This window comes from Acanthopagrus latus, chromosome 1 (genome assembly GCF_904848185.1).
Source record: "Acanthopagrus latus isolate v.2019 chromosome 1, fAcaLat1.1, whole genome shotgun sequence".
Taxonomy (NCBI): domain Eukaryota; kingdom Metazoa; phylum Chordata; class Actinopteri; order Spariformes; family Sparidae; genus Acanthopagrus; species Acanthopagrus latus.
The window spans coordinates 17043089-17069311 of NC_051039.1; the positions used below are offsets into that span (position 1 = coordinate 17043089).

General features: G+C 40.9%; 2 protein-coding genes and 1 long non-coding RNA gene across 6 annotated transcripts in view; 2 read left to right on the plus strand and 1 right to left on the minus strand.

Annotated features, from left to right (window-relative positions):
• The first annotated feature begins 947 nt into the window (after window positions 1-947).
• rnaseh2a (ribonuclease H2, subunit A) lies at window positions 948-18844 on the plus strand. 4 transcript variants are annotated; one of them, XM_037092451.1, is made up of 10 exons: window positions 948-1084; window positions 1427-1562; window positions 1749-1820; window positions 1974-2100; window positions 2198-2285; window positions 2604-2741; window positions 4507-4594; window positions 4817-4940; window positions 5320-5405; window positions 18816-18844. In XM_037092451.1, exons 2-10 carry the CDS (start codon window positions 1436-1438, stop codon window positions 18827-18829), a joined length of 864 nt encoding a protein of 287 aa, XP_036948346.1. In that variant the 5' UTR covers window positions 948-1084; window positions 1427-1435; the 3' UTR covers window positions 18830-18844. The 4 variants fall into 4 exon arrangements, with proteins under 4 accessions (XP_036948346.1, XP_036948336.1, XP_036948328.1 ...); XM_037092441.1 differs by lacking the exon at window positions 18816-18844 and adding an exon at window positions 6987-7231; XM_037092433.1 differs by lacking the exon at window positions 18816-18844 and adding an exon at window positions 7062-7231.
• Window positions 13644-19476, minus strand: LOC119016551. The gene is made up of 3 exons (XR_005074192.1): window positions 19272-19476; window positions 17647-17697; window positions 13644-13952 (listed from the first exon to the last, which is right to left on the minus strand). It is a non-coding gene; the product is annotated as an uncharacterized LOC119016551 (long non-coding RNA).
• A 926-nt stretch (window positions 19477-20402) lies between these two features.
• Window positions 20403-26223, plus strand: part of mast1a (microtubule associated serine/threonine kinase 1a) — a 72377-nt gene continuing 66556 nt past the window's right edge. The window contains exon 1 of the mRNA XM_037092347.1: window positions 20403-20571. Coding sequence (XP_036948242.1) covers window positions 20533-20571 — 39 coding nt within the window. The 5' untranslated portion in view covers window positions 20403-20532. The remainder of the gene's footprint in view (window positions 20572-26223) is intronic.

A 26223-nucleotide genomic window follows, 5' to 3' on the forward strand; every position in this document is an offset into this window, starting at 1 on the left:
TGAGGTTTGATGTTTCTTTAAATGCAAAATAACAGGTAAAGTAATTCAATCATTGTATATCTTGGTAGAATTTTGTGCACTTCACTTCTACTTCTCTACATTTCAGAGGGAAACGTTGTACATTTCACACCACTGTATTTACTATTGCCTCCAAAGAGATTATGTTTTCACCAGTGCCCGTTTGTTTGTTTGCTTGTTTCTTGTTTGCTTGCTTAGTTGGTTTGTCAGCAGGATTACAGAAAAACTACTGAACGGATTTACATGAAACGTGGACACACATTAAAATAAACCCCATTAACTTTTGTTGCAGGTCAGGATAATGGGACAGATCCAGAGAATGTTCTCTCTCACTCTCATTAACATTGCGTGATAGGGTGTTTTTCAAATAACGCATGTATCTTAATGAAAAAAATCAAGTGCCACCTCGAGTGAGTACGTTTGGATGCAGATAAAGGGGACTGTTGGGTCTTGGCGGATGCAAGTGCCTACATAGTGCCATTCTAGTTTGACAGTGGAATTGTTACATACTTTACATAATACAATTTCACACAGAGAGCTTAGGCTCATCACTGATACGTATTAGCAATTAACATGTGAACAGCATGTTAATGATGCATCTGTTGAAATTGAGCTAACTTTAACTATTATGATATCATTGAATTGATAAATCTGTGACAGGGCATCATATTTCACAGGCTGATCCTATGCATTGTATGTAAAATTGTATTATGTAAAGTAAAATTTTGCATATATATATATATATATATACATACACACACATTTTTAATGACAATTTGGGGGTATTTAGATATTACTGTGTTTACTTAAAGAATGAGTAGGCGACCTCTGGAGATAGCGCCTTAAGACATGAGAATAAAAACCGTATTTACCTTAGTCAGTCTTTCTGTAAAAGTCTGGCGTTTCCAGTTGAGCTGTGAATTTCCTGGTAAGTCTCCAGACCAGCTGGTGGCGGTAGTGCGCCTTAAAAAAAGAAGACGAAGAAGAAGGTTGTGACGTCATTTCAGGGGCGCCAAATCTGCACCAGACACAAACAAGTCACTGAGCTCAGTCACCGACTAAATAAGTGAGAACTAACGTTTACGTTGCCTTTATTCTTGTTTATGATCATATGTGATACTGAGCTGGTTTTTCGCAACAGACTGAAGTACTCATTCGAACAGACACAACCAAAAAAACTGTTAATTTGAGCATCTCGAACCGATTCAACAGCGTGTAGCATTAAGCTAAAGTTTGAGTGTAAACATATCGAGTCGGTACAAGAGCTAACTTTAGCTAAACTCTCGGTGTGTCGGCCAGGTTGTCAGGAGCTGCGGCGACCGAAAAGACTCGCCTTGTTCTAGCGTTATAAATACATTATGTTCATTAAAAATAAAATGTGGTTGCTTACTGAATGTTTTCCTCTCAGCCAGCTGTCATGGACCTGACCCCGTTTGAAACAGACAACTCGGTCAGCTGCCGACTGTCCTCTCAGATCCCTGATGTCTGCCGGACTGAAGACTGCTGTTTGGGCATTGACGAGGCAGGCAGGGGCCCTGTGCTGGGTACGCTGTTACCAAACTTCTTAACAAAACAACACATCTTATAAGTTTGTGTCTTTACCTCTTGTGTTGCAGTCGTCCATGATATATCATGGAGATAATGATTGATTTACTGTCAACAACGGTGTGAATGCATTGTACATTTCTTTTTAGCATTCACTGTATTGTGCTTCATGTCTTGTGGTCCAGGGCCCATGGTGTATGGAATATGTTTCTGTCCAATTTCCAAAAAGGAGGAGCTGAAGAACTTGAAAGTGGCAGGTAATGCTGTTATGTTACATTTCTGCGGATGCACAATGAATTCATTGTCTTACCGAAGCACTTGAGAAAGTGTGGAGTGAGCCAATTCAGCTCTGTTAAGTAGTTGGTAAATAATGATAACAATCCCTAGTTATTTTGTCACTCTCCTGTCAGACTCAAAGACTCTAACTGAGGCAGAAAGAGAGAACCTTTTCGAAAAACTGGATGAAGCTAGAAGTTATGTCGGCTGGGCTCTGCAGATCCTCTCACCAAACACCATTTCTACCAGCATGTTGCAGAGGTATATGGCTCATGAAGTATACTGCACACAGAGACTTGTGCGTTTTTATGTAAACTGTGCTCTTTATTCATGCTATTGATAAAATATCTTTTGTCAGGACAAAATACAACCTGAATGCCCTTTCACATGATACAGCAATTGGTCTAGTACAGTATGCATTGGACAGTGGAGTACAGCTCAAAGAGGTATGTATGAGTAATTAATATGGCAGCTAGTGTTTTTCGATTTTATAGTTTGCAGAGCATGTGAAATATGTCCTCTCTTATGTACTGCAGAATTGGGCTTCAACTAATGACTGCTTTTATTATTGATTAGTGTGCGGATTATTTTCAGGATACAACGATTCAATGCGTAAAATGCCAAAAAATTGCTTCTTTAGTCTGGCCAACAGTCCCAATACAAAGAGAAACAGCAAATCCTTACATTTAAGAAGCTGGAACCCACACATGTTTGACTTTATAGCTTGAAAAATTACCAGTATATTTCTCTCTGGTCTTCTTCAGGTATTTGTGGACACAGTCGGCCCAGCAGACAAATATGAGGACAAGCTGTCGAAGCTGTTCCCGGGTATTGAGGTGACTGTGAGGCCAAAGGCCGACTCTCTCTTCCCCATCGTCAGTGCAGCCAGTATCTGTGCAAAGGTTAGTGACCACTAACCAGCTTGATCTCTGTTACTTTGTCAACTCCTTCACTTGACTATTACCATTTATCAAGGGTTTGAAGGTGAGGTTGGGCATTGGACTAAAACTTTTGCTTTTGAAAGTTTTGCTCTGCTAGCCATGACAACAGAACATACGGCTTGTTCGAGACCAGTCAGTTCTGCAAAGAAACAGCCAGAGGGGATTGTCGTACAATGCATGCTGCAGGGTAAATTTGTGTCTGACTTCATGTGGGCCTGATAACTTATTTTTGTAAGTCTAAATCAGATCTAGCAGGATGCGAGAGTTTCTGTGTCTTCCTGTACAGACTGAAAGCTGCTGGAAAACTGTCCAACTTTACCACAGCTTTTTATCTCTGCCAGTGCTGCTCCTGCCTGCTCTCATCAGCTTTCCAGCCGAGACCCAGTTCTGCTGTGAACAAATCCTGCTGTTTTGCAATGTCAAAACAAACTCATCTGACGCTTGCAGCGTCATCATCATTGGGAGACAGATAGGAATTTAAAAATTCCAGGTAGTAGCGACATTTGTCAAGAAGCTTATCAATATATGGTAACGACCAGTCCGGAATCAGCTCCAGTTTAGTACCTGGTCTTGATACCCGTCCCTAATGAGTACAACAACAACAACTCCAAATAATGTGCCTCACAGGCATCATTATGTCTGTCTCCATCATCACTTGATGTGTCAAAGCGCACTTAGCAAAATAGAACTGGTTTGTGTTTGCAGTTTTTTTTTTTTTTTTTACGCAATGGTTGCTCAGAAAAAGAAATGCTGCAAGTACTTGACCAATCAGAAACTTTCTCTGCTGCAAGCCCCACCCCTAAAGTTCATGCACTTTTGGAAAGTACTGCGCCCTGAGCAGGGGACTTTTGTGGAGGGTAAAACAATGTCCCTGGCACTAAATTAAGACCCTGGTCCCTGTTATAGAAATGTTCAAAGGTTCCTAGCCCCTGGGCAGTGTTCCTGCGGTGGAATCGTGGCTTTAGTCAGCTGAATACAGACTACTGGTGTCGCCAGCAACGTAAGATGATCGGATAAGTGCTCTAAGGGAAGATTAAAGAAAAGTGCTGCGACCTTCATGTGTGAATATGCAGTTTCACAGTTGTCAAGACTGCTTTCATGCTAGTCCTTGTTAAAACAGTGGCCTTAATTCAAGATAATAAAGCCAGTGTTTCCCCTATAGTTCCTTCATGAGCATGTGCCAGTGAATCATGGACATACTGCACGCACAACAGCATCGTCACTGAAAAGATTCAGAGGAAACACTGAAGACCTCAGCGATATGTCATGAAGCTCAGATCCCGATATAGGTAATTTCATAACTAGAGGAGAGATATCATGATATGGCACATTTTCTGTAAATTCGATGAATAAATAGTTTATATAAAGTGAGCACATGGAAAGGCCTATTTGTTTTCAGTTTTCTGAGCTGTGTTCGACTTCCATTCCTAAACCACATCCATGAGACAGAATTAATCCCTCGTGTAGGTACAAGCTCGAGTTCTTCTCCTGTTTGCAGTTATCCTGTTCTGTGTCACATTGACCCTCCCTCGTGTTCATTTGTGTTGCTTTCATACAACAGAACGCTAAGAGTCATCTGAGTCATGAAAAATATTGCCTCAAAGAGTGTAATATGTGACCTACTGAAAGCTAACATTTACCAGTGCTGAAAATCTCAGTGTCCACATTTTAAGCTTTGTTCAGAGCTGACCAATAGTTTTCTGATGCTGTTTGCTGATTTTTTCAGGTGGCCAGAGATCGTGTTGTAAAGGCCTGGAACTTTACTGAGGACCTGGGAGAGGTGGATACAGACTACGGCTCAGGATACCCCAACGGTACAGCAACAATCCAGTTATTATAATCTTGCCATAATGATATCAAGGTGTGAGTAATACGTATTAAATTTAATTCAGCCTTTATGTGCACTTGAACTGTTATAATACAGTATATTGTCTAAAAATATTAATCTCTTTTAAAATAACCTGAACAAGACTGAGACAGTTATCTATGCACTTAGATAAAGTGATACTAAACTTATCTGTTTTCCTGTATTTCAGACCCTAAGACTAAGGCGTGGCTCTTGAAGTACCTGGACCCTGTGTTCGGTTACCCTCAGTTTGTTCGATTCAGCTGGAGCACTGCCCAGACCCTGATGGAGAGCAAGGGTGTGGCAGTCCACTGGTAAAGATTGTTTAGACGAGATTTCGACAAACTGTTTTGTGTTTAAAGTGAAACTCTACTGAAAACCTAAATTGGTGATTCAGAGAAAATTACTGTTACAGAGAAAACTAGCTTAGATGTTTATTACCACAGGAAGAAGAACTTCCCAAACACATCAAAATGGTTTCCAGCCTTTTCTAATAAAAGTAAAGACAACTCACTAAAACTATTTTTAAGAATTGCTTTGTAATGAGTCTTGCTTTTTTAATACTTGAATGTGTCTGATAACCACAGTCCCTTCAATTTCCAGGTCACGCTTAATGTGCTTGCAAATCATTTGACTTTAGGGGACAAGTGCTAACCACAGTGTCAGAATCAGTTTTCTTAAATCTGTCCTCAGGGATGATGATGAGGAGGACGGGGAGAAGGCGGCACAGAGGCGGAACAACAAGTCCATGTTGTCCTACTTCAGTGCATCAGCTGGAGGTAACGACAGAAAGCAGACCCACCAGACACACCGCTTCTTCACTGATCGGAGGCTGAAAAGCCTCGACACACTCTGAAGACAACACAGTAGAGGACAGACACAGGGAAAATCTCACTCAAAATCTTTGTGAGAGATATACAGCCCGAATAATTAAGCCTTGGGCATAGATACGGATGAACTTTGAATGTTTGTATCATCAATTCAGACTTAAAATGATGAGCTATCTTTTTTGTCCTGTTTGTTTTTTGTTTTTGTTTTTTTTACACATAAAAAAATGTTAAAGTATTTTTTCCTCTTCTTTTGTTCTAAAATTTGACACCACTTTTGAAAGAAGCAAAGCAGAAGTTGTTGAAATGTGTTCCAATCTTTAATGCTGATACTGCCCCCTGCTGGTGTTACGACACATTACACCAGAGGTTTTAAAAGCATCGTCAGATATAGGTTCCAACACGGCTACTTTCTGATGGCTAATATGGACGAATGCAAAATATCCATCACAATATGACAACCACTCAGCACAAGTTGTTCAACTTCCACTGAAGTCATAATCTGTCATCATGTGTGTCATGTTGTCTGGGCCTCAGTACTGTGGAAAGACCTCAGTACCTGAGTTCTGGTGCACAAAATGAGTAATACAAAAATGCTTGACTACAGAAGGGAAAAGAAAGACAAATGTTGTGAATGTTACACTTTGTCTAAAAACAGACAACCAAACCAAAGCATTTCTGAAATAAAATAGTCTTAAATGATTAAAATCAGGACTGCTTAGTCAATGAATGAGTTAAGAATTGTTATAATTTTATAAGCTGAATAGGTTTTCAATGTCAGTTTTCATTAATTGACAGATTTCAACACATTTTGGTCAGCACCAACAAATGATGGCGGTTCAATAGCCAGCCCCCATGGGAAAACTGGAAAGTCCTGCTTTTCTAGTAATTAAACTGCAGGTCATAAACTTTGGAAAAATATCTGCTTTCTTATCACTATCGGCCATGAGAGGCAAATTATTATCTGTTATCGATCTCGGCTGGAAAAAAAAATCCATATCCTGCATCCGCCGAATTTACACATAATTTTTCCTTCTCTTGAACGCCCATCAGCAGATGCAGACACACAGTGCTTTTCAAAATGTGCATATTCACTCAGCCTGTCACATTGGCAGTAATGTTTATTTCATTTAATTATTTCATATTGCTGATATTTTATTCTAAAGCCATAATCAGCTGATACCGATGATGTGCACACATAATCATGCATCTCTTCTAATTTAAGCTTTCATAATGTGTCAAAGTCAAAGTCTACCTGATGAGAAAAGATCACATGAAGCACCAGCAACAGACACTTTAAACTGAAACCTCTTCAGGATTTCCTTCGTTTCTATTATTTCTAGAGTTACAATCTCATATGTTGAGACTAATATCTACAAGTTTGAGGCAAAAAGGAGGATGAGGTTTTTATGGTGTTACTGCATACTGTTCTTCTCTTTAAATACCACAGCGTAATCTGTGTTAACCCAGCAAAACATGTTTGTTGTCCTGTAGATTAATCTTGCGATGTTTGCCAAACGCTTGTCTTCTCAGATATCGCAGCAGCGTTCTCCTGTTGTTGATCCGTCTTGCGTCCTCTGAGAACTTCATCCTCTTCTGACCCTCCAGGCTTTTTCTCCAGCACACAGGAAACTTCATGACACAACACATTTTGCCACGGAAACACAAAAAGGCAGCTGGCTAAGGAGGGGTGTCCGTTGTTTCATCAAAAAAATATTCTTTTAATTTACTAACCCATCACAGAGGTTCACAAAAAAATAAAGGCGTATCCATCCGTCCTCCGTGCGCTAGTTCATGTTGGGTTTGTTTCTGGACTCCTGGATCCTCTTCCCACAGTTCATAGCTAAAGTGGAGACCGCGAATGAGGACAGGATCACGATGGAGCTCCCCACAAAATGAGACGATGCTCCTCTCGGAGTTGCTCTCAGGGCTCTCCTGGAGAAAGCCTCTCTGTCGAAGGCTGCAGCGGTGTTCACCGTAGGGGCCACAGACTCCATGGTCCTGTCGTCGGGATGTAAGGAAGCTGAAGTCCACAAGCTGGTCTCGGTTAGCTGTTTGGTCAACTGCAGCCTCAGCGGGAGCTGTCTGGATCTCTGTGGTGACCAACAGGTTTGTTTTCTGTCTGGTGTCCTTCCTGATCTGTACCTGTATGTGCATTTATAAACTCCCCAGGCTCCTCATCTAATCCCTCTAAGTAGCCCGGTCTCCTACTGCGTCAATGGGATTAAAAATAGTAGTGCATGCCAGTAAAGGACTAAGGTGGCGATCTATTTCAGCCTAAGACTGTCTACTTTAATTCTATTAGATCACCCTGCCATAGCAAGAGAATGGAATTGTTAGTGGGAGCTTACAAACACCCATAGCTCTGGTGTGTCAACAGATAATTAGAAAAAGGCACAAACAATGACACCATTTGACAGACAGACAGTCAGTCATGAGGGTAATTTATGCACGTCTTTGTGTGTTAGTTTCAAAACCGTCAAAATACAAAGTGTGGTTGAAATTTCTGAGACCGCATTGAAAATCTCTTGTTTGTCACTTAAACCTGGAAATAATCAGAAGGTTTGATGATTAAAAGTAAATGAAAGTGTAAGAGGAAGCAGAGAGGCTTTTCTCAGCATGAAATCATAGACAAAAGGTTTCCGAGTGGCCAGTACATGTTGCTGTAAAATGCTTTACAAAAACTGCATCATTTGTATCCAAAGCACATAAACACCCCATTTACACTTGGCACTTAAAAGGGACATCGGATCTCTGCCCTCCAAGAGTAACTTGTGGAGGGTGAAAACCATCCCCAGACTCCCTTCAAAAGTTGATTTTTGTGAGTTGTTGAGTTAGGGGAAACTGAACAAATTCTGTTCTATTCTTAGTCGTCTGTCCCCTCTTGTAAACTCAGCATATATAATACATCATTTAATTCCTTTGTATAAAAACTATTGTCAGAGATATTCTTAGTAAAGATTCATCTTTTCACTTAAATTGTTAGGCGGATTTTATTAATTGCAATGAAAAAAAACAGTATTACATTGACACAAATGCAAAACAGAAGATTCTTGATTAGTGGCCTCAGACTTGTTCACTCTGTATAAACAAATTAAAGTTTGTATTTACAAAAGCAGTTTTGTTAACTAAAAGAAACAGCCCATTCTTATCAGACAAGGTGCACATGAGGTGAAGCTAATTTTTGGCAGATGAGATAACAGCGTAAGAAGATGATCAAAGATCCAGTACAACTGATTAAGAAACAGCATGAGCCAATTATACAATAAAACTCAACCTCTAAGTTCAAAACAGCATGCTGTGAGTTCACCAAGTAGTTTTCTAATTAAATTATTAATTGGGCACAGTTTGTCATTAAAATTTAGATTATGTCTCTTTGTACTGACAGGTTAGCTGACAGTTTCAGACATTTCGATATAGAATATCTTCAAAGCACATGTTATTATTCTGCTTGCAGTTTCCTCACAGTGTTATATACATATCACAAATTCTGTGTGTTCCTACATTTAGACAAAAAAAACAGGCAGATGATGTTGGATGGCATTCTTCATATTAACACAGACTAGAGCTGATACAATGGTTACGTTGTCAGCTAATTAGTCAGCAGCAGTTTAGATAACAGATCCGCCGTTTAAGCTATTTATTATGCCAAAATGCAAAAACATGTTCTGGTTCAAACTTCTTACGTGTGACAAGTTGCCCCTTATGTCCGTTTTATATAAAATATCGCTGTGTTTATTTGACTGTTAGTCTTTAATCTACAGAATTTGTATTATCGTTTCCAGCAAACTTAAATCAGAAAATCATTGTTTTTCTTCATTCGTACAACTACGTCATTTATTATCCTTTTCTGAAATTCATTTTGTGTCTGTGGCAGTTGTAAAAACAGAAACAACCATAACATTACAACAAAGACACACATTTAACAATAAGGTGCCTCACATCAAAACCAACCATAAAGAATAGTGTCAAAACTTCAAACTGTAACTGTGTTCCACCCCCTTAAAAAAAATCATTGATTCGTACTGTCGACTGTGACTCCAGCACTAAGGACAACTCCTGCACACTGACCCAGGTCACCGGGGGTCAGCAGGTCTGTAATCCCTGAGGTTGTTACACACAGTCCCAGTTTCTTTTAACAGCGTCTCTTTAATTGTGCTAATTGGATTGAGCTGGTTCTTTTCCACTACTGACATAGAAAGCTCCCATGAATGAATGTGTGGCAGCGCTACAGTCGTGGTGTTACAAGATGCTTGAACTACGGTGCAGGAAAATTACAAGAAATAAATATTACTGGCATATTGGAGTAAATGGTTTGGATATTATTATTATTATTATCTTTTTTTTTTTTTACTATTTATTGTGCAGCATAACAAACTTGTATCTTAGAAGTCAAGATTATGCTGCTGATGTATGTAACATTCAGCAGGAAATCCAGGACTGATCTGCACTTATTAAACATATCATATGGCAAAATGTATCTTGTAAATGCCGTCATCTGTTTCAGTGACCTTTGAGGATTTCTTCATAAGACTGCAGAAATTTCTGCTTGGCATTTCACGCCGGCTCCCTCAGTGAGTCCTTAACATTGAATCGTCCAGGGTACAGATATAAAGATCATTCAGCAATTACCTCATCAGTCATCACTTTTATAATTATATTTCACCCCATGGGCCACATGCAAGAATGTATAATCCCACAGCTTCTGGTCCAAAATGCAGCTGTCTGATTTAAAGCTGCCTCATTTCTGTGGCCCAGCGGTGTAAACTCATGTACGCGCATTAAATTATCCTTGTGGAGACCTCAGGTGACGTGACATATTTCCTCTTGGCCCTCTCAACATATGGTGGCCCATTTTAATTGGAATACCAGACGTTTTCCATATGATGCCCCTTTTGTCTCACAATGCCTGATGTCAAAAGGGACAACTTTCATTTACACTAGAGGGCGTTAGAGTCAGTAAATCTGCAGGTTCTCATGAGGTCTTTCCTGTAGACAAATACACACAGCACACCAGCAGATTGCAGCTTACTCAAAGGTTTATATGTTGCCCCTAGTGTGGTGACTTGTGTGCATTCAACAGCCCATTATATAGTTCAACTCCAACAACACAGCAGCAGCATAGTGGTTTGACTTAGTGGGAGAAAGTCAAACATAAAACATCAGTTCAACATCAAAACAAATGTTGACCCGGATGTTCAATCACACCAGCCTATCCCAATCGTAAGAACATATATTACAGATTAATGTAATAAACAACATGCAATTATTGTCAGAATCCTGACGAGAGAGACTGTCATAGTTATTGATCCCCGGATTGAAGGAAACCTACGCTGTGAATTCAGCTCAGTGCCCTCACTATTTGTGTCAGCGCACAGCTAAGTGGCAATGCTGAACACACTTCCAATGAAAGGTAAAGACCTTTCATTGAGAGCTGGTGTTTTTCAGTTTTCACCTGAGGCAACAGTAAAATTACCAACAAATGCACTGATAGTGATCACAGATCAGAACAGATACCACAAACAGGGGTCAGACCAAAGGTATTGTAAAAAGATGAAGACACTGTTTTCATCAACATGGATGCGTTGTTCCCTGTGAAAAGCTGAAAAGTGTCCTACTTTACAGTGTTATGGAGAGCAGAAATGAATGGGGTCTGTTCTGTGACCCCGGGCGTCCCACCTCAAAGCAGCTTTTAGGCAATTTTCTGTTGTTTGCCGGCCGACAGAAGCGACAGTTAGGCACCTGCACTCAACACAAAGTCACTGCAGAGTGAAGAATGATCTTTGCCTCGGGGTGAAGCGCTTAACAAAATGCCGTCCTTCACGTCTACGGCACTTCACGGTACATACTTTATCCTATAAAGACCAGAGGTAGATCGCATAAGACTTCACGAGTATGACAAACTATCTTGTGAGTGCTTCCATCAAAACATTAGTTTGTGATGAAAAGCTCTGATGTATAATAAATGTATATATAATACATGCAAGCAGGAAATTGCTTTCTATCTTTACAGAGACAACGAGGCCAGAAACCCACTTAACTAATCAAGCTGCATGTACATTATCTCCTCCGTCACGAGCTCCTTCCCCTCTTCTCTCCATCTTTGTTAGGTTTATGTACGTGTGATGAGGCGCCCCAGAGACATGCTGATCATATAGTGTTTTATTTAGAGAAGCTCCTCTTCATCCCAGACTAGGCTTTTAGCACAGCTGTAGTCTATGACCCACTTCTGCACAGATGGGGCTAGGAATGATGAGAAGGTGGGAGCTGAGAGAAGAGGAGAAAGGAGGTGTCGGGGGTTTTGAGGAGGCATATTTGCAGGACAAGGAAGGATAGATGAGGATGAGGATGGATGGAGATGAATATGATTAAAGAGAGATGTAAGTGGGGAGTTTGGGGATGAAAAGGTGTGTGGGCACGTCTTGAACACAGGGGACAGAGATGGAGTAAAGTGTTGACTCGTGTGATTCTCTGAATACTGTACTTAAGAGGAAGCAGCTGCGCAGTAATTACGGTGCAAAATACACCTTTTCCAGAGCAGACATTTTGACATCTTAGCGTGCTTCACCTGCAGAGGAGAGAGTCACACTGTGGGCTGTGATAAAGGCTTTGCAGAGTGTGAATCATGGCCGCTGAGAACACGGTTGTATCGTATCCCTGAGAGAATCACGCAGCGTGTGCGCGACATTGAGCTGGTATTTAAAACAACGCCGAACAATGGAAAACCCTGCTACACCATTGGGTCATTTCAGGTTAAATGTCAATTAGCAGCAGCTATAGGAGAGATGTCACCCAACACCCTCCTGTGTGAATTATCAAGACTGCAGGAGACAGAAATAGAAAATATGTCATTACGTCGCTTTAACATGATCATTTTGTGAGAATTTATGCTGTGTGATGCTGAATCAGACGGACTCATTATTGGGTGATTTTGAAATGCACTTTGAGGGGCGGCACACTCATAATGAGATACATCTGAATTAGCAGACACAGCCTTCAGCCTCCGGGGTGTTTAGAGTGAATTACTTTGTAATGCGTCCATGTTGTGTTGTCCCCGCCCCTGTAGCCCGGTAGACTACTTATGAACACATTATATGACGTTGAGCTGAAACTATTAGTCGCTTAATCGATTAATCTACTTGGTGATGGGTGCATTCTTCTTTGATTGCGACGCTAGCAAAGCTACTCTGCTCGAGACATTTCATTTAAGCACAGCTTGGCTTGTTTGATTTGGAATTCCCCCAATATAATCAGGTATGATAACAAAAGTTATCTCTGGATTCGTCAGTTGAAAGAACAACACAGCTAGAACAACAAGAAATTGCAACGATTTTGATGACTGATTACTTCTAATAGTTTCTTGTTTTCTGAGTGTTCTATCACAGTGAATTACATATCTTTTGATTTTAAGGAAAAAAAAAAACAACATTTAAAGATGCCATGCTGGGCTGCGGAAAATTGTGCACTTTATTGTGCACTCTATTTTGTGACTTCAGATTATATAATCAGATCCGATATTCAGCATTTTTTGGTATCTGTTATTTCTTCTGTTATTATTATTATTATTATTATTATTATTATTATTATTATTATTATTTTTTGCCAGATTACCAATAAAATAAATTCATTAAGGAACTTTGGGTCTGATGCAGCTGCCTTTCTCCGTCTGTAGGCAACGAGTCATGTGACTCTAATATAGTTTGTTTGAAGCTTGAACTTTTTTTGGGGGGGGTGGTGCTGCTGGTTGCATGTACTCTTCAAAAATCATTCGAGTGGTTCAGCTCTGATTATGTTGCTGAACAAAACGTGTAATCGTATATTTGTGTTTGCCACAGAGCCTTTTTCCTGCAATAATCCAAAATCTGATAGAAAAACCTCATAGACTTTCTATAGGTGGAACCATGGTATAAGTAACTAACTGGGACAGCCTACAAACACACGTCAGCCCTGCAGCAGTGTATTATACTCTGTTTGTTCTGAAAGCACCTGCACACAGTGGTTAATGTGATAAATCACTAGACTTCACCTAAAATAATGTTACATGCTACAGTTGGTGTCAGTGGAGGGAATGCTGACTCTTTTTATTAACCTGCACACACATATGCGCACGCACGCACACACACACACACACACACACACACACACACATACAGAGCAGATGTGAATACAGGGGGAGGCACTTACAGTCTATGAAGAGATGTGAGCTGACGTGGCTCTTGTGAGACCGGCTTACTAGGACGGGAAATGGGATCGCACAAGCGGCAGGCGTATTCCAAATCCCAGCCCTGCCAAGTTTTTGGCTGCCGAGAGCTGACCCCATGTGACCCCCCTCAGGGCATCCTCTGAAAAAGGGTGACATCATTTTTGAGAGCTTTTTCTGTTTTGTTTTTTTGCACGGAGCAATAGGAAGAAAAGTCTTTGTGTGTTAACACCGCGCCTCGTAAGGCTTCTCTCTTCGCCGCTGCCTCCTCCCCTCCCACTCGCCAAATCTCACAGCACCTAATGAACAAAAAAGATGTAAAATTCATGTGCATTCATTAATTATTTAATATTAATAAGAAAAGCAGCACAGGCTAAATGTGCTGGGGAAGTCAGACAAGCTGGTAACTGGGTCACCTCGAGAAACATCATTTTTCACCTGCTGACACCAGCGCACATGTGGTACCAGTTTATTCTAACACTTTCTTTAGGATCAGATCAGTGTGAGCTTTGACAAGGCCAAAGCCGACGTGTGTGATATGTTCATCCAGCCCATTACGGGCAGGCTGGACACTGATTAGCAGACACTGACGTATATGAATTTACTCACTGGATTTAGTGTAGCGTTATTAAAATAATTCAAGCATACTTGTTTGAATTCTCTTCATAGACAGCTGCAGTGGATAATTTATAGATTAAATACATCTAACATTACTTAAATGATTGCCTTATTAAAACACACATCCTTACACCATTGATTCATGGATTATTTACTGATTTTTCACATAAGTCTCAGTTTATTCCACTCAGATTGCTACTCAGTCAGTGAGAAAAGACTTTGTCATTTGTTGCTCTGGAGGGAGATTTCCACAGTCAAGCAAAGTTTCACTTTTTTTTTGTGTATATTTCTCAGTTTGAGCTTGAGGTCTGAAGTCTTTCATCTAGTGTCAGTGTTAAAAAGGAGCTTTGAGGAGGCTGTGGGAGTCGAGTGGAAGACGCTGTTGAGTTGCATCATGGGAGCCGATCTCTAAAAATCTTTGACTCGTGCTAGATTGGGTAAAATGCTGGAATATCTATCTTTGACACAAATATCAATATTTCATACCATTTTTCGATACCACGTGGAAAACAATCCAACACTGAGGACATAAAGGTTTAGATTTTAATCAAAAGATAAACATAAAAAGGTTCTGTGTACTGGCGGTCAAGTGCATCAGTGTAAGTTAGTTTACTTGTGGGGTTGGTAGACCAACATGGGCACTGCAGCAGTGGTACAGGTGTATCGTTACTGTGAAAAATGAGCTTTGAAACAGTTCTAAATATTCAGAATTGATGTGTTTCAATATAGGGATATTTTACTACCAGAGACTTAAAGTTAGGATATTTTGGCCAATAATGCTTCCGTTTAGATTGTCTCTTCCATCTCTTGTGCATACCACACCTTGATCAAAATAACACTAAATATACTAAACATACTGTACTGATACTTGAGCACATTGTTGGATGATAGAGATTTCATGATGCCATTTGAGACACAGGCTCAGCATTCTCTGTACTGTCTACTTAAAGCCATTTCTGTATCCCCTTTTTACCCTTTCTTCTAAAGTCATCTCACAGATCTCTTACGCAGCTTTAATATGATGCTAAACGAGTCCCCAAAAAATGCAATCAATGATCCCACACATGTTGTTAACGCCCTTTTTTTAAGCTTTGCCATCTGGAAAGTATTCCAGATTGCATGTAGGAGGTTTGGATTCATTTCAAGATTTAAGACTTGAAAATTGCCAAAATAAACACGATTTATATTATAAAAGCCTGTATTGATACCCAAATATAAGCAAGTCGTAATTATCATTATGTTGATATTATATATATCAGTTAATAATAATGAACTATAGAGCTGAAAGGATTAGTCATCAGTCAGTTCTAGATTAACATACAATGAACTGTGATTATCAATAATAATCCTCACTGTCATAAAATGAACAACAAATATTAATATCAAATTTTTTATAGTAAAAAAGTGATAGTTTCTGTTGTTTTTAAGCAAGCAATGCAAACAGTTTGCTGGTCCAGCTTCTCAAATGTGGACTTTCCTGTTATTTTGGGGGGGTTATATAACGTTTGGGACTGTTGATTTGGCAATTTCAAGACCTCAACTTTTGCTTTGGAAAATTGTAACTGTCATTTATCCACAATTTATTGACATTTAATAGATTAAGCGATGAATTGATTTATGTCAGAAAAATAATCGACAGATTAATTTGTAGTGACAATAATCCCTGCAGCTCCTGGGCCTCTTTTCAACATCCATATGGAACTTTTACACCATTAGATGAGGGGGCGATTCTTGTGCATATGTGTGGTTGAGGGTGACGACTTGAAGTGGTGGTGGAGGGGCTGAGGCTGAACCCAGAGCGATCTGCCTGCAGTAAATCTCAGGGTGAGAGGGACTGAAGCCTGCCAGCTTTGTCTGTTCAGAGAGACGAGGAACATTAGGGCCACAGTGCTAAAAGCCACTAAGTCTCCCTCTTGTCTCCCTCCGTCCTGGCGCTTGAGTTGGACCAGCTGCCCGAACCCCCCTTTGTTTTTCTCTTCACATTGATCTACCCCAGCGGCAACCTTTGACCAGCACTTCTCCTTTTTCTCTCTTTCCTTCTTGTGAAAATATTTAACAGTGAAACATCATCCTTACAACACATTGTGTGAACACTGTGGTGGACTTTGTCCTGAGATGTTTCAGTGTAATCAGTGATTACTCCAGCTCAGTGGCCACTTTCCTTTAGTATTGATCAGGGACTCCATTAATTTTATTGACGATACGTCTACATGTGTTGGCAGACTCATTGGGGACTGAATGAGGCAGTTTGTATAGACATTAGACGTGCAGAGGACATGCAGTTCCAGTTAATACGTCAACAGCATTCAAGATCTTTCTCTTTCAAATCACCATGGGGGGAATTTGTTTCCATGCCAGCGTTCATTCATTAACATTTGGATCAGGGATGCAAGTAACTGAAGGGAGAGGAGCTGTGAAATGTTATGTTGCAGTGAATCCCGTGTGTGACAGGTGTGAATGTTGAATAATGCATCGTGCTTGCTGCCATTTTTCATTGGAGTAGCAATGGAAGCATGACGGCATGCTGTGCCGACTGTTAATTTGCTTAGACAGCGTCCATTTTTGTGTGCCAGGCACATGTACAGTCCACGGGCAGCATAAACACAATTTGATGAAGCAACTGCAAACACCCTGAAAAGGTAATGGGGTCATATTAGGTTGGGTGCCAAATAGCAGGATAAGTCAGCCCCATGGAGAGTGCTGTCTGTGAGTTTCAACCCACACCTGATTAAAAGTCAAGTAATAGTTTGAGTCAGTGCTCAAGCAAACGTGACAGTCAATCCCCTGTTCAACTCCCCAACCAGGCAGAATTTTCTCTGTTTTATATCATAACTTTGGGTTTTAGTACAGAATCTCTCAACGGTCATGGTCAACATATATTTCCTGAGCTTTTCCGTCCTCACAAGTAGAATCTTATGTGTTTTCTCGGATCACCACTTATGTCATTATCTTGGAATAGCAAATGTTATTGCATTAGAAATGTAAGAGAGGACCATTACATACACACTGGTCTGTAGCAAAGCAAACCATTTTAACTTATTATGAACTTTTGTCATCAAAGCCTGCTCTCTCAAAATCTCGATAAAGTTATCTTATTATCATCCAAACAGAAGAAATTGTTTGACCCATACCTGTTTAGGACTTTTGTAGTTTGGGATGGTTGATCAGGCAAAACAAGCATATTAAAGATGTCATCTTTGGTTCTGGGAAATCATGATCAGTCTTTGAAGATCAACCACAAAAATGTACTCAACTAGATGGTTAGTGTCTGCAGCAAAGTAACTGGCGCTGCACAGGAAACTCTGCAAGATCTCTGCAACAAATAGTTATATATGAAAACAGAACCCATCCTGTCTGATTGTTCCCATCCCTCACCTCAACTGTCTCAGTTTCTGCCACCTGGTAACCTCCTCAGACTGCCATTAGCTAAAAAAACAAAAAACAAAAAACAAAAAAAAAACAGTAGATTCAAACACAGCGTTATACCATCTAAACTCTAGGAGGAAAAGGTATTTGCATAATGTTTCAGTAACATTTTTATTCACTGAGCATTTTTACTGTGTATTTACATGTTTTTGGTCTTAGTTGTATTATGCACCCTCTGTGCTGAACGTGTCCCTGTTGTCCCATTGGGGACAAACAGACTCAATAATTGATTGCGACTGGGCATTTAAAAAAAAATTCTGACCTGCGACTGACGAAACAACTGATCAATAAATTGAAAGTTTTTTTAAAAGTTTTTATTATTGTTTTATCTGACGATTAAGTTTTCCATGAAATGATGACTTGCTTGGTCTTTGACTAGACATAAATGCTAGCACAGCTTCACAGAGGCCAAGTTGATGTTTTCAGTCCTACTGACGTAAAATCCCAAACCTAGATAATCAATCAACTTTTTTGGGGGGGGACATGGTAAAACTTACATTTAAGAAACTTAAACTTGAGAATGTGTCATATTTTTCAACTATGTTTGCTTTCAGAATGACCGAAACGATTAATGGATCAGAACAGTTGCTGTTCGTTTTGTTTTTTTTGTTGGTCCTTTGACTTATCGACTGATCAAATAATGGTTTCAGCTCAACATCATATTGCCCAACCTCAGTTTTGAATGTGTTGTCATATGGGCAATGGATTTTCACTGTGTGTGACTTTGTCCACATTTTGAGTGCTCTGTTCTGCTAACAGAGAGCAACAGTCGCTAACATTAGTTTAGAAACAGAGTCCGCTAGCATAAACTAACAACAGGCTTCCAGCACAACACAGAAGTTCCACAGAGCTCCTTCCAAGAGGATAAATATAAGAATTTTAGATAAAATCATTTAAAACATAACTAAAAGCATCGACAGAAAGTAAGGAACGATAAAGGATCTCAGTCATCCAGGTCATGGTAATTCTACGGGCTGTATCGTAGGCAACGGGACATTTTTCAGTTTCTTGAAGCCGTTTCACCTTCCATATGAAACACATAACTGAAACGCATCCAGCTGCCTACGATACAGCACAGAACAATTTTGACATTATAATTTCTGTGTATTGTGTTCCAGGGACATCATGCTAACCAGCTAGCCGCGGCCCATCCCTGTCCACAGCTCCTGTGCTAGCAGTGCAAACAAAAACACTCACCTCCTCCCCAAGCTCAGAGTCCGAACCGCTAGCTGCACAGCTAACTGGGCTAACTAGCAAACGGCAACCACGGTTAGCAGCTGTTAGCTGTAATTCTGGTGACATTTGTTTTGAGTTTGAATTTGACAGGTGGTCAATTCTTACATGTGGCTCCGTTTTACATGTTTTTGGTTGAAGGAATGCTTAATTAACTATTAATGAACATTACTTAAATAAAGCTAATAAGCTGAGGTACAATGGTCAACTTTCATAGCATATATACTATATATTATATATGCATATTGTACAACCATAGTTGTAATTATTGTTATTTGCCTGTTTATTTTATGCCTTGGAATGTGTGTAAAGCTGACTCATGTCAGATACTAAAAACTTACCTTGTGTATGACAGCCTACTCTCAGGGCTGACAGAGCTTGCAGCTCAAGCTTCTGGTCGCCGAAGGGTTAAACGTCGCTTGGTAGTAGGAAGTGGGTGGTAGGAGCTAAGGATGGAGCCCGTGTAGCAACCACACGTCTTTTTTTTTTTTTTTTCTTTTTGCGCGAGAAAAGCAACGGTACAGCAGAGAAGATGAGCGTGAACACACCTCGTACGTGAGAGCGAGAGAGAGAAAGAGAGAGAGAGAGCTCGGGGAGGGAAACACGGACAGATCTGCCTTCAGGAGGACGAAACGTGAACTCATCAACCTGCTTTCCACTGCCGATGTGTCTCCTCACCAGATGACCGGACGTATAGAGTGGCTCCAGATTCTCATTCATCTCGCCTCGCGTTTTCTTTTTCTTTCTTTTTTCTTTTTCTTTCTTTCTTTTTTTTTTTTTTAAATGGCACGCACAGAAGCTCGGACAGCTCCTGGACGTGTCGTGTGATCCATATTTGTAGTTGTGTAGCCAATATGCGTGCGGTCAACTCGGTGTACGTGAATGCACCGGTGCCTTCTCAGCACACTGACTGTGGTTTGAACGTATACTGATGTAACATGTAGCGGATCGCAGCAGGGACAGGACGACAGATGCATTTTTTTTTTTTTTTTTCATTTTTTAGGAGGATGACAGAAGCCGATCTGATTGATTTCAGCTGCTCCTGGTTGTAGTTCAGAAGGGGGGGTGGGGGTTGTTTTTGAGGATGTGTGCAAACTTGTGTGGTTTATCTAATCTGTGGTGTGATAATAACCGTCTGGGCTGGTCGGGGGGGTTTCTTCTTCTTCCTCACTGCCTCTCAGCTGGACTCCAGTTGATCCCACCGTGCAGCCGCTCGCTTATTCAGCAGATCCCAGCAAAGAGCAGCCCAGTCAGGAGTCAGGAGGATGTTGGCTGGCACAGGGGCTGCACTTTTCTAACACTTCGGTCACATTTGATGAGAGAAGTTCGCGTTTGAGATATTACACCGCTCGTCTCTCGGCGTTTCCTGTTTCGTATGATATTTAAAACGTTAGCCGCAGTCAGCGGCTGGACGATGTTAGAAGCGTCTCCGGCGAGCACTGCTGTTCAGTCGTGAATCCACAAGCGGTGCTGGCTCGCTGAAAGTCACGCGAGAGTGGGGCTCGTTCTCTCGCGTCGCCCCCCCCGCCCCCCACCCCCGTCACCTGGAAACCACAGGAGCCACGAGACCCCCCGACAGGTGCGAACCCGCGCACAGGCGCCATGGATGATTCTGGGATCATCCGAAGACGGAGGCTGCAGGTGAGAACCTTTTAATCATATGATCTCATTAAAACTGCACACTTGATGAAGGCTTTACATTTTGTCAAGCTGATATCTAATAAAAAAGACATCAGAAATGTTGTGAAAATGGCTTGTGGCAAGAAATGTTTTACCTCAACTACCAAATTAGCACTTCCAACTGACTGGAAATTATGACACAATGTGAACCTAATGTGTGCTGTACACTGTAAACGGAACTGTTATCGTTCATTAAATAAAAGATGTGATCAGCATATACTGCGGAATCAGACTGTAACAGGTTTGGTGGACAGAACAGGTTAGCAAACATCGACCACTTTGTCTCATTTGCCTCATTTTATGGTACACAGTCAATGTGGAGAGACTGTGTATTTAAAACATGAACATACAAGTCAAGAAAGTGGCTGTTTGTCCCACCATGGGACACCTCACAGAAAAAGCATTTAAGAAATGGTGAAAATCACAGTGAATCTGTCTGTATTGACAGTTGCAGCCAGAGGAAGGTCAGTCAGCTCTGTAAGTTAGCTAATATAAAGGACCGGCCCTACAAGGCGCAGACCACACAGGGCTTGACTTCACCTCTCTATTGTCTAAATAATCGCATATGATGAATACTATTAAAAGGTTGTTGACTTTTATCTTAACCCTCATATCTACACCACTTTTCAACCCTTGCTGACACAGAATCTTTAAAGACTTTATATAATTCACATATTAATATAAGTAAATAAATATAGCAAATGTTGTCAGTTGTACCTTGAACTAATTTAATGTACACACCCTCCTTTGAACATGTATCTGTGTGTGGTATGAAAGAGATCTCCAACACCCTAAAAACATGTCACACTTTTAGGTTTCAGTCGAACGTGTGGATTGATTTAGCAGTTGCTGACATGGAAAACTATCACAGTGTGTCTGTTCTGGCAAATCTTGCAATAGTAACATGATGTGCAAACAACGAGAAACTCTTAATGAACAAAAAATCCCTCTTTTTTGGACAAAAGCACCAGTAAGTGGGTGACAGACCTGTTTATAATGTTTTAAGATTCACAATGATGTGTACACGAGTACAATAACAAGCCATACATTGAGTCTGAGCTACTTAAATAGGCTGAGTAGATGATTCTGTTACATTTGTGTGATGTAGGCTCGTCACTTATCTTGTACATTACGACAGACATTAGAAGGCGCCGGTAAAAGCTTCCTTCGGAGCTTTCTTCCATGTGGTTGGGCGCTTGCGTGAAATTAATCATGAGAGGCTGGCAAAGCTTTCTACGCAGGGCCATTGTCTGCCAGTCCTTCATCTGCTTCCACATGAATTAATTTATAGTAATGGTACTCTGCTGCACATTGTGCTAAGGTTATATGCTCCATTGATTGCTCATCTTTTCTAAAATAAAGTGAACAAGTGAAACTGGACGACTTCCTGCACAAATGATGTTCACCTGGTTGTGCGTAGCAGAGTTTCCACTCTTAGAGGTGCTGGGCTCCTGTTGTACAGCCCGCTGGATTAAAGCAGACACTAAATTAAAGATGTTCTGATAAATGACTTAAATCCATTTAATTTTCAGGAGTACAAGACTATCTGCTCCTTCTACCAACAGCTCTACCTTTGTTGATCTGTAATTATCAGACTGTTTACGACAGATTTGCCCTCAGCTGTCACAGTGACATTTAGACTGAGGGTTTTGACAATTGTTTCCTTTCAGTAGCTGTTAAAAGTGCAGGGAGAGGCAGGACCTCTTTACTTATTTCCAACTAACAATTATTGTTCAGATCCATCATTTGGTCTTTAAAATGCCAGAAAATAGAGACAGTTGATGATCCAGGTGCCACCAGTCTTAAACCCAGTATTGAGTTTGAAAAATAAAGACAACTAAGAAAACCAGTTTGAGACAAATCTGAGAATTGATTAATTAGAGCTACTATCAGGAAATCCGATTTTTTGTTGATGCTGATGGACAAAAGTTTTTCCACACCCTTGTGTCTTGTGTCCCGATACTGATCTGGCTATAATATGTGCATATATTTTTAAATAAATGAAACTCAATTGAATTCATCTCTCAATTCACTGGTTTAATACCCCTGGTCTGCATTCACCTTAAACCTCAGCTTTCTCTTCAGATTGTATGCTAGCATCTTGTCCGAAAAGTACGGTATTCCCAGCCTCCGCGGGTCCTACCAATTCCAGATATTCGCCTTCCCCCACACGTTGACGCAAATTTTTCAAGTCGACGAATTTATGTCGTCGATTACGTTGACGCGTCGTCTCAGCCCCATTTCATAACCACTCGAAAGTTGTTGTGCATTTAACGGTAATTTTTTTGGATTGATTGATTAATTGTTATTCTATGAATTGTAAAATAAATCAATAAATAAATTTAAAAAAAAAACATGACAAGTTCTGAGAGCTAGACAACTATGATAACTAATTGTTTCAGCTCTTTCAGCTCTTTCAATAAGCTTCTGTGGAGATTTCCTGAGTCCCACATGTTGCTCATATCAGACAGAATTCTCAGACATCACATTGGTTCTGTTGGGCTTTTTCAGTGGAAAAGGGAAACAAGGTGGCAAAGTGAAGTGTTTGAATTAGCAGATATTTCAGTCACACTGCTGAGCTCAGGAGTCCTTTCTCAGAAGTTAATTGAAGCTAATATATCGGCCCAGATATCAACGCCTTTAGTGAAAATTAAGAATGGGGGGCATCCTGGCAGGGAGACAGGAGACAATTTGAACATAAAGGTTTAAATGTAATGCAGAAACACACACACATACACAAAGACACACATGAAAGGACATGTGCATCACAGTCATGCCTATATGTACATATCAAATTGACTCCCACCCCCTGCCCATACTCTCCATTTCCATTCAAGTGGTCGATATCCATATCTCAGACAGAGGAGGTCTAAATGCTGAGGATGTGGCGCAGTTGTCAGGCCCATTAGCAGGACTAATGGTGGCCTAACAGCCCTGTGTGCCCTCAGGGAGGAAGACCAACCACCAGCAGCAGGACGGGCTGAAAGGACTGGAGGCCAGGAGGGGGGGGGGGGGCAGCGTAGACCTGAGGCAGGCAGCAGCTGTGGGCTACAGTAGACCCCATTTAAGTGGCTATTACAATATGTGGATCCCTTTACTGCCCTGATCTACTTTCACACCAGAGACAGGGGAGGGGGGAAGAGAGGGGATCGTGTGTGTTCATGTATGGCATGTTTATGACTCATACGGATACTTTATCAGTCGTCTGTGAGTCAGGGACGCCGAAAATGATTAAGGCTGAGTATCGTTCAGATTGTTCCGCACTGATGTCAGAATTGAGTGCAGTCACATTTTTCTCAATCGCTGATTTAACAAAAAACGGCCAATCCCTATCAAATGCATCAATAGAGGAAGTCATGTCGTCACTTCTGAACCGTCAGTTAAACCCAAACCAAGATGTTTCCCAAAACTTAGGTGTGTGTGTTTTTTCCAGCTAAATCATGTGGAGAATGTGTGGAAAAATGAACATCAGTCTCCTGTTTTAAAGTCAGATGTTTCGTTGAACCTCGCCCTATCACAACAGCGCCTGACTTCCTCCTTTGGCAGCTCGACAGGATCGCTTGTACGTCAACAATCATCATTTAGGTGCTGAAAAGAGTGACGCTGTCACCCCTCTGGGGTGGACAGTCTCTCACCTGTAGTCACTGCTTATCAAGATTGATCCGTCTCGCTCTCACCCTTCAGACATGAAGTCTCACGTCCAAAACGACTGTCCCTTTTATTCACCTCTAAGTTCTCTTTCACCTTTGTCACCTCCATCATCCACACACCTTTCGCTACATGTCTTCCCTTTTTTCACCTCTGGTAGCACAGGGGTTGTCATCGTCATTACATCGGAAATAATTGACATTTTGATACAGAAAATTAATTTAGTTTTCGTCCAGAATTTCTTGCTCGCTTCCTCTTTTCCATTTCTGTTTTTGGACAGTTAACAGAGACGGCAAACATGACATTTTTCCATAGTTTTCATTTGTGATTGCACAGTGCATGCCCATTATTGGCTCTCAATTATTAACTGCATACATCTAGTGCATCTAAATCAATCAGAGGATGGTGGACTTTGCTGCAACAGCCCCCATTTTGCAATAAATAGAACGAGTAAATTGATCACCTACAATCATGGTGACTTTGGCACCACCCGGTCTGTTTCATTTGGCTGCACTTCCGCCGTAGGAGAGTGTGTGTGTCTGTGTCATTAAGATGAATTGTCTTCATCTCAAGTGAAGACGATCCCGCCGCCCTGATCAGTTGTAGGTGTGTGCAGCTCGCTGACACATAACCCATATGGTCATGCACTCTCACGCACACAGACACAGGACAGTATGACGTGTCTCACCCCTCTCTGTTGTAGGAGTACCAGAGTGGAGTACGCCTCTCTCTCTCTCTCTCTCTCTCGCACGGACACACACACACATGCACACACAAGCATAATTTGTCCAATATTTTGTTCTGGGCAGGGTGCCCATTTCCAATATGCTGAGCACAAGGGATAAGAGTGTGATCACTGCAGAAGATCCAGCTCTCTGTGCCAAGTCCTGTCACTCACTGCCATGCCCACTGCTTTGTTCTGCCTCGCCACATCCTTCTGATGTCAGTATTATTCAGAAAGGGGAGGTTTTTTTTGTACTGAGAGTGCAAAGAGTACATCAAAGCAACAGATCTGGGCCAGAATATATTTGGAAATAGCTTCAAATAATTGAACTACTTTAACTGGGCGTGAATTAACATGCCAGACGGCTGTAAAGCGTAGTAGCTCGAGTCCAATTTATTCCCCCAAAACGGACAAAAATGGACAAGGTAAGGCATAAGAAAATAGCACTTGTTAAAATTTGAAACGAGATCCAGTGAAACAAGAGAGTAATGTAAGTCAAGTGTGCGGATCAACAAGACAGTGTAATGACCAGTGAATTCAAAACTATCAAACTGAAGAATGCACTGTGTGACATTTGCCTCCCAATCTGCTGTCACTTTTGGCTGCAGAATCACAACAGAAGCCTCATGACTCTGCCCAGAGCAGCAGCATATTAACATCTCTCTTTTCTCCGCTTTCCAGTTGGCCTTCAGTCCGTCCTTGAGTAAATATAAACTGAAAAAAAAAGAAAAAAAGAAAACATGGAGCTAACCGTGTGACACTCTTTCCTAACTTGTCATACAAAGTAAGTTGTGAAAAAAAACGACCCATAGTTGTTTAATCTGTTTCGAGCTGCCGTTTAATGGCGCTTTGAGATTTAGTTTTGGGGGTTTTCAGCTGTGTCGCATCAAAATCTATTTTGTGTTGAGGTTTGTTAGAGAGTTGCATCACTGTGACATATCCTCAGTAAAACAGCAGAAATGGAAGTTTGTGTGTTTGGGGTAGTCGGTTGTGATTGGGTCATAATCACAGCTTTCTACTATTTCCACCTATTTTCCCACAGCTGGATGGTGCTGTGTTGATTTTGTGTTGTGTGGTTTTATATGTATCGTGTGTGTGTGTGTGTGAGTGTGTGTGTGTGTGTGAGGACACAAAAGAACACGTCAAGACATGTAATCATGACAGGAAATGGCTTTTCAATAGTGAAGCATCACATATAATGATCATCCAGCCCCATGTCTGCTGTTCTGTTACTCTCATGT

What these genes read in the sequence shown, in the direction of transcription:
- rnaseh2a (XM_037092424.1), top strand. Translation starts at nt 1,436, where the DNA reads ATGGACCTGACCCCGTTTGAAACAGACAACTCGGTCAGCTGCCGACTG. An exon ending in CGGCTCAGGATACCCCAACG is followed by an intron (nt 4,595 to 4,816) that starts GTACAGCAACAA and finishes CCTGTATTTCAG; the next exon opens with ACCCTAAGACTAAGGCGTGG. An exon ending in AAGGGTGTGGCAGTCCACTG is followed by an intron (nt 4,941 to 5,319) that starts GTAAAGATTGTT and finishes ATCTGTCCTCAG; the next exon opens with GGATGATGATGAGGAGGACG.